The sequence below is a fragment of the Mytilus trossulus genome, chromosome 3, assembly GCF_036588685.1.
Source record: "Mytilus trossulus isolate FHL-02 chromosome 3, PNRI_Mtr1.1.1.hap1, whole genome shotgun sequence".
Taxonomy (NCBI): Eukaryota; Metazoa; Mollusca; class Bivalvia; order Mytilida; family Mytilidae; genus Mytilus; species Mytilus trossulus.
In genome coordinates, this window is record NC_086375.1 from 27,102,905 (window position 1) to 27,119,047 (window position 16,143).

General features: G+C 31.9%; 1 protein-coding gene across 1 annotated transcript; it reads right to left on the reverse strand.

The window, feature by feature from the left end:
* Positions 1 to 5,547: 5,547 nt before the first annotated feature.
* On the reverse strand, positions 5,548 to 15,817 carry LOC134711122 (thyrostimulin beta-5 subunit-like). The gene is made up of 3 exons (XM_063571566.1): positions 15,555 to 15,817; positions 8,469 to 8,697; positions 5,548 to 7,372 (listed from the first exon to the last, which is right to left on the reverse strand). The coding sequence occupies exons 2-3, from the start codon at positions 8,688 to 8,690 to the stop codon at positions 7,175 to 7,177; spliced, it is 420 nt and encodes a 139-aa protein (XP_063427636.1). The 5' UTR covers positions 8,691 to 8,697; positions 15,555 to 15,817; the 3' UTR covers positions 5,548 to 7,174.
* Positions 15,818 to 16,143: the final 326 nt, after the last annotated feature.

A 16,143-nucleotide genomic window follows, 5' to 3' on the forward strand; every position in this document is an offset into this window, starting at 1 on the left:
TAACGTCCGATTCAAGTAAAACAAAATTCATTTACAATAGATGTCATACATATGAAGATTGTTTTTTTACATGATTTTGTACTAAAGATAATTCGTTATTCCGACATATGTATCAGAAGTTTAAAAGTATCTGTCTAAAACGTCCAACTTTCATCAATTAAATGTAAGTAATCAACAATATTTTATTACCAAAGCAAATTGTTTGAATGCACAATGGAAATAAAGCTTAAACATAGCCAAATGTCTTAGTGCGTAACAGCACCCTTTTCAGCTACCACGGGTATATCATGTCGACAACGTTTTATTGTTGGGCGTGCCAACGAAGACTATCGATCGATTTTATATAGGAAAACTTGACATCATTTTTAATCAAGATCGTTGTCGCGGGGTTCAACAAACAAGATGTACTTTGAGTTATTGCTCTAAAACATGCTCCTTCCTTTGGGTTTCACAAGCCCAGTGAACATTTGCGTGTTGACATGAATATAAACAATGTGGTCATTTTTATAAATTTTCTGTTTACAAAACTTTGAATGTTTCGAAATACTAAAGATTTTCTTACCCCAGGAGTAGATTACCGTAGCCGTATTTGGCACAACTTTTTGGAATTTTGGATCCTCAATGCTCTTCAACTTTGTATTTATTTGGCTTTTTAACTATTTTGATCTGAGCGTCACTGATGAGTCTTATGTAGACGAAACGCGCGTCTGGCGTATAAAATTATAATCCTGGTACTTTTGATAACTATTTACACCACTGGGTCGATGCCACTGCTGGTGGACGTTTCGTCCCCGAGGGTATCACCAGCCCAGTAGTCAGCATTTCGGTGTTGACATGAATATCAATTATATGGTCATTTTTATAAATTTTCTGTTTACAAAACATTGAATTTTTCGAAATACTAAGGATTTTCTTACCCCAGGAGTAGATTACCTTAGCCGTATTTGGCACAACTTTTTGGAATTTTGGATCCTCAATGCTCTTCAACTTTGTATTTATTTGGCTTTTTAACTATTTTGATCTGAGCGTCACTGATGAGTCTTATGTAAACGAAACGCGCGTCTGGCGTATAAAATTATAATCCTGGTACTTTTGATAACTATTGGCGCAACCATTTTGAATTTTTGGATCCTTAATACTGCTCACCTTTTTGTTAGGCTGTATAAATATTTTGATATGAGCGTCACTGATGAGTTTTATGTAGACAAAACGCGCGTCTGGTGTACTAAATTACAATCCTGGTGCCTTTGATAACTATGTATGTATGGATCCCTCACAACCAAAAAGAAACAAAGTACAGATTTGAGAGTTAGAAGCTACTGAAAGCCATTAGCTCAAAAATAACAAAAATAATTGACTTAATAAAGTCAACAGTAGTAAACCGTTGTTCAAAAGCCATCAACTGTTTGTTCTTTAGAGGGATAGAAACTAAAACTCAGTACAAATCCAACATTCGAATGATTAAGTGTAAAAGCGTTTTCAAAAGTTTGATGAAAACAACATGACCTTGTGCACTGTTTTCATATAGGTATCCACAGATTGTAGTACCGTGAATGCGCACATGCATGCGTGTGTATAACAATGATATTAGTATGGTTTAAATTTTCAGATGAAAAACCCAAATATTTGTATCAATAAAAACAACATTCAAAGATCTTATTACAGAGTTAAAAAGTTGAATAAGTATACCTTGGCACTAACACCACATATTCCTATATCTACTTGATTGTATACTAGTATTAGTTTCTTGCTAACATTATCATCGTAAATGCATGTACATTTTTTGCTTGAAATGAGTTTTCTATCAGTACAACTAAGCCAACTGGCCATAAAGGCCCCATAAACAATTCATTAATCACTGTTAACATATGTCTTGTTTATTATCTCAAACCTTGAATATTGCAGTCTGTTTGTCTCGTTCGGGCATTGTCCTTTGAATTCATCCTACAACATAATTGGATGGGTATCTCATATTTTTTTTTTTATAAAAGACAGTATTTCTTTGTTTGAATAAGAGTCATTAAAATGTAACAGTACAATTTAACGACTATTTGATTCTACTGTGCAAATAAATCACAATACGTTGTGACAAACGTTTAACAAATGGATCATTAAACACATTGTTGACTCTAAGGAATCTCTTGTGGGTTATTTATCTTCATGTCGCTTATTTCCATTCTTATTTAGATTCAGTTTGATTCTGAACACACCGGGAATATCTTCATGTTTGAACTAGGGTAAAAATATAAATTCATCTCAATAGAGGTGTAAGCTCACACAGGAAGCTATTTCAAACTGATCTTTCACGTTATCTGAGCTTTGAATGAAGTACATCATTTCATTGTATAGCATAAAAAGAATTAAACAAAAAAGGGTTTTCATATTTTATTCTGATTTCATTTTTATTATTAATTTGGTTTCCCGCATTTTGAATAAAAAACAAGAAATATTTCGAATAGATGTAGTTCATAACAAAAAATATATATTTGAGACAATTGATACCATACTATCAACAGTTAAACAATTAATGTAATAGTTATATTTTGGCAAGTACAAATAACGGGGATGGATGGAGAGAAATTAAGACTGTATATATATACAACTCGTCTAAACATCAACCCAACAATGTTAGATCTGTAAATTTGCTTTCGCAAATTTTTGGTTCTTCCCTCGCCGGGATTCGAACCCATGCTACTGTGATATCGTGACACCAAATCGCCTGCACTACAGCCGTCCCGCTAGAACACACGACTACCTTGGCTCTCAAAAAAAGAGCCATCGCTGGCCATGTGTTACCTTTCCACGTCAGTGTTAATCTAGCGGCGTACTACAGTACATGATATATAAGGCATGAAGATGTTATTGTTACAGATCAGCTAAATTATCTATAGTAAAGGATCCTACAAATTAATGTAAGATACTGTCACAGAAAATAATTATATTCATAAGTACGTCTGAGTCAGTGACAACCCTACAAAAGATGTATCCATCGGATCGCTATATATATATATATAAAAGCTGGTAGTTTAGAGTTTTTATTAAAATTTCCTGATACAAAACTTTTAATTTTCGAAAAACTAAGGATTTTCTTGTCCCAGGAATAGATTACCTTAGCCGTATTTGGTACAACTATTAAGAATTTTGGATTCTCAATGCTCTCCAACTTTGTACTGGTTTGGCTTAATAACTATTTTGATATGAGCGTCACTGATGAGTCTTATGTAGACGAAACGCTCGTCTGGCGTACTAAATTATAATCCATGTAACTATTTATAACACCATTATGACATTAAATTATTAAATATTTTTTTATGCTCATAGATTATTAGATCTTTTATGCCGAACGTGATTTTACAAATTGGAATTATTTTATTTACAATTTCCTCTTTCTATACTTTTGACAATTTTAGTTGTCATCCTTAAAAGATCACCTCTAGCTATTGCTGTTAAATGATCTGTTGGTTCTTTTTCATCTATCTATACACCACAATCGAACACACCGAATTTCCTGCTTATCTGTATGTTTATTCGAAATAAAAGTCACATTAAGCTGAGCGTGCTAAAAAAAAAGTATTCAAAAGTGTAGCAAATTTGCCATGTTTGTCTTGTAGTTTCTGAATACCCCGAAATAGACTTTGCATGATTCAGCATGTCATCAAATAACTATAAACAGCGTAATCAATCAACTGACGAGATATGTTTTAATTAAATCTTCATCAATTCAAGAGAAATTAAAGGCAATTCAAATTTACTAATTAATATAATTAAGGATAAATGCGAATGGAAGATTTCAAAAATTCCAATAGTGATTAATACACAATTCTCTAATAATTATTCCTCAAATCTTTATTGAACATTTTCTAATACGATTTAATCAACTTCCTCGTTTTTTAAACCGGAAATAGTTAATTGTTTGCTATATTTTAAGCCAACTCAAGGAAAGTCGCTTAGCTTCGCAATTTAGAGGTACAAATGAGCTTATGGCATTCCATTGTTTTTTTATCAGCTTAAAATATTTTATTGAAGTTAACTGTTAGTGCAGTTCATTAACATGCCATTTCATAATTATTGATTGACGCAAAAGTATTATTATGACCTTGCAAGATTTCAATGAAATTTTTGATGAAATTTCTTTCTTTGATTGCTGATCATTTTATCAATTGTAAAAGTTAAATTTGAATCAAGGCGTCAATTAAAAATAGACTGAGTACATACAACACTTTGGTTTAAAGTAGGGAACGTTAGACTACCTAAAACCAAAGTTAGTCCAAAAGAGGATAACATGATAACGTCTGTTAAAGAACACGGAAACCATGTACTATAGGGTAAAAGCAATACAACAGAAGTTTTTCTGAATTGTTTTGATTAGAGATAACTATTCATCGAGTGCGGAATAATGTTTCAGAGCCTCTCAAGCCAGTAAAATCGAGGCTTACTGAATGTTTTGAAAATGTGTCATGGACAGCGGTTTAAAATCTTCTTGTAGGAGACACAATGGTGAATCGTGTTCTGTTATGAGTTTATATTGATGCAAATGAAACTGCATCCTTAGTTTTCAATAATTGAAACCATGTTTTGTTGGTGTATGACGTCGTCTGTCATTTTTTTGGTGGCGGGAGTCCATCATATTGATGTGCGATAAACCTTCCCGTAACCTGGCTTTGACTGCTTATCTGAAGGAATTCACTGATTGATCGCTTTCAATGCCTCATGGCACATATGACAGGCAAACTCAAGACTAGATCACATTTTCAATTAACTCTATATGTAGATTCTTGTATGATTGCTAAAGGGGCAAGTTTCCACCAGACATAAAAATGAGATAAAAGTAATCTTACAAAAATCAACAATTGGCAAAAAAAAAGACCGCATAGCAAACTACATAAATCTACGACATAACAAATATGATGGTGTATAATACAATAATCGAAAACCAAATATAATATAATAACAGCAACAAACGCACCGATTAGTAGAGACTCCTCACTAAGAACAGGCATAGTTTTGCGAAAGCCTAACCTTCTTCTAAGACTGGACAGTGGTGTATCAGCACAAAATAGACAGATTTAAAAATCAGTAGACCATCAAAGATTTGAAGAAAGAGTATTTTTTCGTGCAAGTGCTGACATGGTTATAAATATGTGTAGACGTAAATATCCTACAATGAATGAAGCTCATTTTAGAATGTGGGTGTACGTTTGGCTATTCGAAGTAAAAATACGCAGCCATTTCCGTTTCTATCCAACTTGTTTAATAACTTTTTCCAGTCGCAGTCTGTATTCTCCTTGCTTTAATACAAATAAGTGCTCTTATCAAAACCGTCCTATTAAGTTATTTGTTAATTTAAAACTCGCCACTGGCATTATGAAAAAAAACCTCATTTAATATTTACAGAAAAAAAAGCGTGATCTTCAAATTGATGTCCAAATGCCAACGCAACTGACTATTTATCTTTGGATACCACCCAGCCAAACATACTCGAATGTTATATAACAATACGATTCTTAGTAAAGCATCAAAGGTCAAGGCTAAATGGAAAAAACAAAGTAACAGAAAATAGTTTCTTTATTAGATGAACAAAAATCAAATATAGCATTGTACTATTCACATGAGATTCGGCTCCGGACCATTGACGTCACAAATATTCTATGACAAACAAAAATTATAAATAAAAAAATAACAATCATTATTGATAGATATGAGCTACACTTTCTTAATCTTTTTTTACATGTTTATTGATCTAGAGGATATAAAAGCTGATATGTAAACTTCTTCATATTTGACTTTCTCCTGCAAAGCTACATATATACCATTATCACATATAATTATCAAAGACAACGCGTGACATATTGAGGCTAAAATTTACTGACAGCATAGCTTAATACGAAATGAAATTGTATAATTTACTTGTATTGTCCCAACCCCCACGATCCAAAGTTACAGACAATTAATAAAACCAGTATCTAAAATTTAAGACGACAGTCACATATTTCAATCTGGTACCATATTTGGAGTTTTAAACCTCTATTTATTTTAAATTTTACTCTAAATGGTTCGCTGGTTACTTATGAAAACATTAACATTAATCATTCCACTTTTATTCAGTAAAAATAAGACAAATTTATACATTTAAAAGAAAGTTTTATAATTTATATTTCGTTTAAAAAACCCAACACAAAATGGGTCAGGGGAGTATTATGCAATTTGTTTGCTACTTTTCAATACTTGGGTAAGTCTTGTGTGTAAACTCGTAAACATTATAAAGGTCATTTTGTTATGGATTCACATAAAGAGAGATATATTAAGGCGAAATTAAATTCTGATTACTTAATTAAGTGTTGGGGTGTTTTTAACATCGTAAGATTTCGTACATAAAACGTAAAAAAGTATCTAGTGACTTAATAACCATAGCTTCATTTCTCTCCCACAAGACAATTATCTCCTTTCTATTTGAGAATTGAACGCTGTTCCATTATTGTTATTATACTATACAAGCTTAAAACTTTATTAGATTACAAGGTTGCTGGCCATCCTTGAACTTTGCTAGCTAGTAGTAGAAGACCCTTATGTAATAACTATAAAAAGAATGTCCAAAATAAATCCATTATAGTTTACATGTTAGATATAAATAAAGATATTTCAGATTTCGAAAAACATATCTTTAAATAAAATGTTGATAGCAGTAAAACAACATATTTAAAATAATTAAGTTTTCTGATCGTAAATAAGTAAGTAAAAGTAAACTACACTGATCAATTTTTTCGTTTTGAAAAGGACGAAACAAACCTATCATTTTTCTTTATTTGGGGGCAAAAATAAAAGGCTTAACCATACATCTGCCTTTGCAATGAGTGTCCATTTGACCTTGTATGGCTAATGTAACGATCACTGTACAATTTTCATGAAAAGATCTACACTTCATAACCTGCGATACATAGCAACAGAACAAATCAGTTTCTTTTCTACATAACAACAGATTCCGGTAGTTCACAGAGTGTAACAATAAATTGAAGTCCCTGTAGTATAATACTTAAAAAAAAATACTAATGTATAATACAAAGAATAGAATAGGGAAAATATAATGTCAAAAATAACAGGATTTGATTCTTTATAATACTTCGTTTAGCCATAATCTGATATAAACATCATAAAATCAGTCTATTGATCCCTGATCCTATCCATTTAGATTTTCGCAGCTTGTGCTGTCAGAACTACAGCTTTTACAAGAACAGAACGTGGCGTCGAATACTTCGTAGGTCGGATCCGGATGTAAGGGATGACAATTGGTTAATGTTACTGTCCGTTTCTGTACATCTCCATAAGTACATACTTTGTGGTTGCTTATTTTATATGGAATCTTGTAATCTGCAATCTGAAAAAATAACCGGAAGTGGAAAATGTCACATGTTAGAAAGATTAAGCAGACTATATGTAAGACGTTTCTTAGTTCAATTTACATTTCAAATCAAATAAATGCATAGTGTCTTCACGAATAATAAGACTAATTCAATGATAACTATCGTCAACAAATCACTTCACTCAGTAAGTAAGGTCTTTGAACTTTGTTTTACGTGAATGGTTAATATGAAAAATTAATATAAATTTCATAATAAAAACCATATGACCGCAAAATAAATGCTATAGAGAAATATATACTTTAGACAATACGCTAAACTAAATACAATTTGTGTGATTCGAATTAAGATGTTTGTTGGTCCAGTTTATCTTGAATTGTTCCACTTACATGCTCAAATTAAAATTTTGTTGAAACGTAAACGAGAGTGAAAAAAATAATTAAAAAAAATATTACTCAATGCCACACGGTTCGAAGGTATCAAAATTGCACTTTCTCCATCTCAAGACATTTATTTTATATAACAGTCGTAAATCAGCTCATAGATCAGCCACGAAGCTCTTACAAAAAGACATTTCCTTATTTTTATTAGATCAAGCTTAAAGATTTATTATAAAATGTTATTGTTAACACCAACTCAATTTACACAAACAGTGGTAAATATGTGACAAAAGTGTTTTGTTTCTTGGTTTTAATAATCCGCTTGGTGTTTAATATTTTGATAGTTAAATGGCAATACAAAAAAACAAAACATATTTAAGAGAACCTTTTTCATAACCAAGGAATAAGGACGTTTAATAGATTTTTTTTTAAATAGAACTCATCAGAGATATAATGCTGATAATTTGGTATGCCAGACGTGCGTTGTTCACATAAAACTGATAAGAGGCGCGCGCGAACCAAAATATTGTATCGTTATTTGTTTCAAAACACACCTGATATAAATTTGTGAAGTTTTCCAACTAAACTTTTGAACGAATGGTTTTGGTAGTAAAATAATTGCAGTAAAACTGAATGGTATGTTTAATTAAAGTGGGCGTAATTTCTTTATCTAGCTGGATTGTCGGTCCTTAAAATTAAGTGTGACGTAAAACAAATTTATACTTCAACTTACCTCACTTGAGTCGCACCTGCCATAGCAGGAATAAACTGTTATAATATCAGAACATGGCAAAACGAGTCCATGACGAGTTATAAATGGTTTGGTTGCTCTGAAATTGTACTCTCTTCGGAAACACGCCAACATCGAATCAAAATCAAAGGATCCGGATACATATGTTTGTTGAAGATATGAAGATACAACCAATACCAAAAAGATCCAATGGTTAACAGCCATACACAGCCTGAAATAAAACAAAAAGGGACATTGTACTATAAAATGTTTTCACTATATAAGTTTCAATTTCCATATCAAAAGGCAGTATTGCATAATTCATTTTAAGGAAAATTGATTTGGAAAAATTGTTCAATGCTGTAATGGTTTTTTAAAGTCGATTGGCCTAAATCCGGTTAAGTATAATTCAGACTCAGTCTTTCATAGTTAAGATACAGTTAAGTGCAATCAACACATGGGTGAACACTGTTTAAATGAGTAGTAAATTCTATTTTGCAAGCTTTCTGGAAGATTTGAGGAGTTGTTGTACGACTACAAATAGTAAATATGTAGATGTATACAAGTAATGATCATGGTAACAACACAGAGACTTTTTAAAGGTTATTGACCCCTTCGGTAGGTGTGTTTTGCTTAATATTTAAATTTAAAGTACAAAATATAATAAACAGAAAAAAATACTGATGAAACGAAGACACGCGTTATGGACATGTACCAAAAAAAAAGTCGTTCATATCAATTAAAATATAGCAATTAATAGAAAATGATTTTAAGTTTGGATGTAACGCGTCTCCTGATTGACTAACGCTAACGTTATTTTGTTATCAGGCCATAGACATATTTAGTCAAGTGACCGTGACGTCATCGACGTTTTTTGATGGTTTTCTACGGTTTAAAGTGGAATTTAGAATTAAATAACATAAAAAATGTGGTGAACACTGTTAAATAACCCGCTACGCGCGTTATTCAGTGTGCACCAAATTTTTTTATGTTATATTCTTCATAGATAGAAAAAATATTACAGTCATTCCTTAAATGTAGAATATGTTACGATACAACTTAATATTTTTACAGAAAAAAAACAGACTTATATAAATGTTCGTTTACACATTGGAATGTAATTGAGAATAAATATAGGGAATATGTCAAAAAGACAACCAAAGAGCAGAAAACAGTCAAGGGCCACCAACAGGTCTAGTTAAGCGTTTTTTTTAAATTAAAAAAATGTTTTAGTTATTTCACCTTTGGTATTTAAAAAAAAATTGTGTTGAGTACCTGAAATGGATTGTACCGTAGATGGTGTCATTCAATAGATCTAATTGTGTAATTGTTTTAACTTTTATCTTTATTTAAAAACTATTTTTAGGGAAATTATAATAATTGCTAGCACTGCAAGTAGTAATCTTTTAAGTTGCGACATGAAACATAGATGCACAATGGGAAAGGCTGTGGATAGTTAAGTAATAAACCATATGTTGAGCATTGAAGCAACAAAAGGGGTAGATAACCCATAATTTCAGGATGTAAATTTATAGATTAAAAACGGTTCTTTTCAATGTGTCTTGAAAATCGAGCATTAAGCAGTATCTATGGTGAATATTTACTAAGGAGTGAAATATTTATCAGTTTGGGTTTGTTAACTCATTAACACACAAAGATAAATGATGACTAATTCTAATCATGTATGTTGTCAATTGTTACACCTGAAATTTTGATAGCAATAAAGGAAACACCTAATTAAAAAAATAGGATTTAAAGTGATATCTCAATAACAGATCACTGAATTTTTTTTTCAACATGTAGGCTTTAATGGTTTATCTAAAAATGCAAATTAACTAAGCAATCAAGTATATATACCCATCGGAAGAATTTATTTTTAATCCCATAAAAAAATAGAGTATTTGATTTCCAAGGACGAGTTTAACACTAATCCTATCAAAAACCAAATTACTTCTGTGTCAGCATTAGTCATCACATCAAACGATTAGTATCACTTACATGTAACACAAATAAGAGGGTATAGAGTGGGTGTCCTTCGTCTCCCTATTCTTTAAATTCGTATGTCATTGTTCTCTATTCTTACTAGTTTTGTCCCTAACTGTATATTCTTTATATAGGTATAACCTATACGCTCATATCTATTATAAGGCATAAATGAATACAATATATATAGTATTGCCGATAGCCCAGCAAGCATAGTGTCCTTCGTCTCCCTATTCTTTAAATTCGTATGTCATTGTTCTCTATTCTTACTAGTTTTGTCCCTAACTGTATATTCTTTATATAGTTATCAAAGGTACCAGGATTATAATTTAATACGCCAGACGCGCGTTTCGTCTACATAAGACTCATCAGTGACGCTCAGATCAAAACAGTTAAAAAGCCAAACAAATACAAAGTTGAAGAGCATTGAGGACCCAAAATTCCAAAAAAGTTGTGCCAAATACGGCTAAGGTAATCTACTCCTTGGCGTTAGAAAATAGATTGCGTTAAGCCTTCTAATTGATATTTTATCGTGTGTTTTTCTATATTGTGATGTTATACTATTGTTTCAGAAAGATACAGTACTCTCAACACCCTGTTACTCTCCTTACTTTTATCGCTGCTGTATTATTCTTTTGTTTCCATTTTTCTGTAGGATTGGTTCAATTTTTTCTTTTCTGTAAACCCCATCCAGACCCTTTCAGGAATGTGACCTACCAAACTAGATATTTACCCGATTTGTTATCACATAGGATCTGCTCACCCTTCCAGGGTACCTGAGATCACCCTTTGTGTTGGGTGGGGTTTGTGTTGCTTATTCTTTAGTTTTCTATGTTGTGTCATGTGTACTATTGTTTGTCTGTTTGTCTTTTTAATTTTTAGCCATGGCATTGTCAGTTTATTTTCGATTTATTAGTTTGACTGTCCCTCTGGTATCTTTCGTCCCTCTTTTATATACATGCACAATATATATGTTCCGGACCATATGAGTATCTGGACCATACGCGTATGGTCATGACCATATGGGTATATACTCATATGGTCGGGGTAATCAACACGTATACTTTTAAACTCTTCATTAGGTGCGATCCTTCTGATTGTTACGTCACTAAAATGTCATTTTATGTATATTAAAAAAAAAATATTTAAAAAAAACAGTTTCGCACAGTTAATATTTCTTACTATTTGTAAGAACAATTATAAAAAGATGCCAAAATTAAATGAACATATTGTACAAGGAATTTTATTGTTTCAAGTAGGTGACATCACCGGCAAGGATCATGATATTTTTTAAAGATCATGATATTTTTAAAGATATTTTAAAAGTAAAATATTAAAAGTGTATGTTTCTTTATTTTTTCTAAAAAAAAATTCTATACTTCTATTTAATCTTAATTATAAGACGGTAAAATAGCATTTAAGAGCCATGAAATAGCCACTGTCTTTATCTAATTTGATCTGTGAAATTCATTTTACGATATTGGAGATCTAGAGTTTCTCAAAAACACCGTAGACACATCGGAATTGTCCGAGTCGATATCACTGCACGCAGCTAAAACAAGCAATCTCAGAAAAACTACATGTATGGTACCGTGTGAATTTCATTTTAAGTATACAAAAGCGTACACGAGTACAATTATCGATGAAAACTAAGATCAACTGACTGTGGCATCAATATTTAATGTTTATGTAGCTTTTGACATGTAAAATTAATACATTTTTTTGTAAACACATTTGTTTTTAAGATAAAGCTTATTGTATTATTTCTATTGTATATTTGAAAAAAACCTATATGGTCCAAATACTCATATGGTCCGGTCCGTTAATAACCAAACGAGTATAATACTCATATGGTCCGACCATACGCGTACGGTCGGACCATACGCGTATGGTCGGACCATATGAGTATACGCATATGGTCATGACCATACGCGTATGGTCCAAATACTCATATGGTCCGGAACATATACATTATGTTCATATTGTGTTAATTTACGTTGCCTTCAAATTGATATTTTATCGTGTTTTTCTATATTGTGATGTTATACTATTGTTTCAGAAAAAGGAGGTTTGGTACCATTAAAACGTTTAAACCCGCTGCAAATATTTGCACATGTCCTTAGTCAGAAATCTGATGAACAGTGGTTGTCGTTTGTTTATGTAATTTATACGTGTTTCTCGTTCTTATATATATTATACTGGTGGTTTCCCGTTTAAATGGTTTTACACTAGTTATTTTGGGGCCTTTTATAGCCTTTGTTCGGTGTGAGCCAAGGCTCCGTGTTGAAGGCCGTACATTGACCTATAATGGTTTATTTATAAATTTTTATTTGGATGGAGAGTTATCTCATTGGCACTCATACCACATCTTCCTATAACTATATTGTTTTTCGCATTTGAATCTTTGTGGTGATAATAATGGCGAAGGAGTAATCTGATAATAAAAAAGATCAAAATGTCTGGACACTAATAAGAAAACAATGAATGCTTCTTTGGACTTCATAGTAAAAACAATAGTGTTTTTATATCCTTAATCTTTGACTTGGCGTTTTTTGATTATCTAAAGATTGATCATTATTGACTATGTAATGTAGTATTAAGATCTACTTACAGTTCTTGTATTATTAACAAAATGTGGCGGATATGCGTAAATAAGACAGCAACTAGCCAAACATACAAAATATATTTACACACACACATTTCTTTAAAAAGCAAAACAAAAAATATTCCGAACCTCTTTGCCTAATCTTATCGACTTTTAATGGTTTTTCATCCTGTCGATACCTGTATAATGGATTTGCACAATGTCATGTTTTCCTAAACTTTTTGTAGCACTTACAGTGAATTCGTTGGACGTGTACAATTTGATATTTTATCTTCGATACATAATTGTCTTACTAGTTGATATACACTTTGAAATAGCTTTCAGAAAATGCTTGCCCTGTCAGATCGAAACTTTGTGTCTTATTATTGGGTGTGAATGTGTGTGCGTTGTATTATTGTGATGAGTCAAGTCATTTTCAACTGGTTTTCATATTTTGTTGTCATGTTGTACTGTTGCACCATTATCCAAGTTTATATGAAGAAATTGGAGCCTGCAAACATGTTCAACCCTGTTAGATTCTGAATGTGCCTGGTCGAAGTCATGAACCTGTATTTCAGCGGTTAAAGATGTTGCAGTATATTTATTATGTGTTTTTTTTGTTTGATTGGTTATGGTGAGAGGTTTTATAGCTGGTTATGTGTTACGGGTTTTCCCTCATGGTGTAGTTTGTACGATGACCTATACAAGATATTCAATCTAATTATACGCGAAAGATAGCGAATAGACTGTCAAATACGGTTACCTATAGTTGTTAACGTCTGTGTCATTTTGGTCTTTTGTGGATAGTTGTCTCATTGGCAATCATACCACATCTTCATTTTTATATATCAAACGAACTGACAATGCGAACATCTATGTAATTTGTTCTCTCATAGATGGTGGTCTCATTGGCGATACCACTGCGTCTCCTTTATATAATTGGCGCTCATTGAGTGACAGAAAATGTTTTTGACAACGCCAAAACAAATAAATCTGTCCCACATGTTGTGTCGGCATGACTTACCGTACTGGATCATCTGAATTCACCCACTAGTGGTGGTAGGCGTCGTGCTAAGTCTTTAGTTTACTGTTAAATGTTTGTTTGATGTTGTTGGTTTTTTTTTAATTTTCGGCTTTTCGTCGATTTACGCATTTTAAATAACCCTTGGAAGCTTCATCAATACAACATTTTTTTTATACAACTGGTGTTTTTTGTGCCACAGAATGAACGCCTATAATAAGTAGGGATCAGGCAGGTCTGTTGTCAAGTTGTATATGCATATGGATAATCATAACGGAGTACATTGGATTTTATTATGAAATGACTGAAAATAATCAAGTGTTAAATAAAAACGTTTTGAGATGATCACAAATGTGCGATTCGTAATCAATACAAATCAGCTCTTCAATTGCAACCATTAAATGGGTGAATTCGTTCGGTTGGGTATATATTTCTTGTTATTTATTAATCCAGCTTTACAGCCTTTGAAGAAGATTTTTGAGTGGGTCAAGGATTCATTGTAGCTTCAAGTGATAAAAAGCATGTACAACTACTATACTGACCTGTCTTAGGTCCCTCTTAATTTTAAAATTAAAAAGGGTTCAACTGATACTTAGGACTAAAATCGGTTTCACAAAAGTTATTGATAGAGGACTTATAATCAAGAGAAAACAATAAAATTTTCAAATCATTTCCGGATAGGTTCTTTTTCATACAAGTATTTATCTTATCGGAGACTGTCTTATAAATTAAACGAGAGAAATGAAATGTATAGTTTTTTTTTCGCATAACACGTGACCTGGAATGGATAACTTTCATTTTGTACGCTTAAAAGTTTGGTAAACAAATACAAAACATGACATTGGTGAGCAAAAGTATTAAAATTGTCCATACAGAACAGAGATACCTTCTGCAAGGTAAATACGGAAAGGGGAAGTCGATAACTCTTGAAAAAAATCAAAAGTGGGCCTATACCAAGCAACGGAACATATGTAAACAACAGTTATAAACCTTACTTGGCATTATGCGAAGAAAAGTATGGGTTGAACTGTTTTAATAGCTATTAAACCTCTCACTTGTATGACAGTTTATAGTTTCGTTATATTGACAAAATTTGATGAATAACAATTATAGGACTTCTAAAGCCAAAACTCTCTAAGTTGAGGTTTACTTTTCGCGCGGGAGTGGCAACCTTGGCATTCGCACACATTTTGTTGAATGCTTTTGAAAATTATTTCTGAAGCGGAAACTTAAAAACCAAATGTATCAAGTGTTATTCTCAAAACTTAAGCCCTGGCTACTTAATGGATGCATTGCAGAGAAATAATTTAAAGCAATTTAATTAAAATAAAATAATTAGCGTGTTGCCTAAAACGAAACATTATAGCATAAAGTAAACTCAATTATGAAAATTATTGCTGGTATTAAATAAGTACATGCAATTTGGAGAAGAAAAACAATTAATATTAGTTTTTCTTTGTATATTTCGAAAAATAAAGTAAATTAAAATAATGTTACTCACCCAATTTTTCTTCAAGTGTCTTTAAATGATGTAGGATAAATCACACAAATTATCTGTAAAAGGAGATAGCAATTATAAACGATTTTATCCATGTTTAGCATTAATCCGTGACATTCCCACGTATGTTTGTAAAACACGCGACAACGGATCAATACTGTAGTCCATCACCACCCAGTAACAGTTCAAATACTTCCGGTCACATTTAGTACCCCCTATTATAGAAAATTATGTCAATAGGTGTACTAATACCTAACGATATAACAAACCCATCTCTTATTATAGCAATGTTTAATGACTATTAAAGATAACGTCTATCGGGTTATCAATGTAAAATAAACTATCGAAGTGTAGTGTAGAGTTTTTCATTAAAACCAAAAAAAGTATTTTACAATATATTTTTTTAAGTAATTGATATTTTTTATAGATAAAATTGGGAATACTGTAAAATTTAAGTATCAATTGATACATTTCTCTATTATAAAACGCATTATCGACGTAAAACAGACTTTAAAGAAACCTTTCAACTGCAGAAGTCTGATCAAAGAAATGTCGTTTGACGATCCTTGCTATCAGCAGACCAACTAATAAA

Coding starts and splice junctions, on each gene's coding strand:
- LOC134711122 (XM_063571566.1), bottom strand. CDS start 8,690: ATGGCTGTTAACCATTGGATCTTTTTGGTATTGGTTGTATCTTCATAT. Junction 7,373..8,468: donor GCAGGTGCGACTCAAGTGAG/GTAAGTTGAAGT, acceptor TTATTTTTTCAG/ATTGCAGATTACAAGATTCC.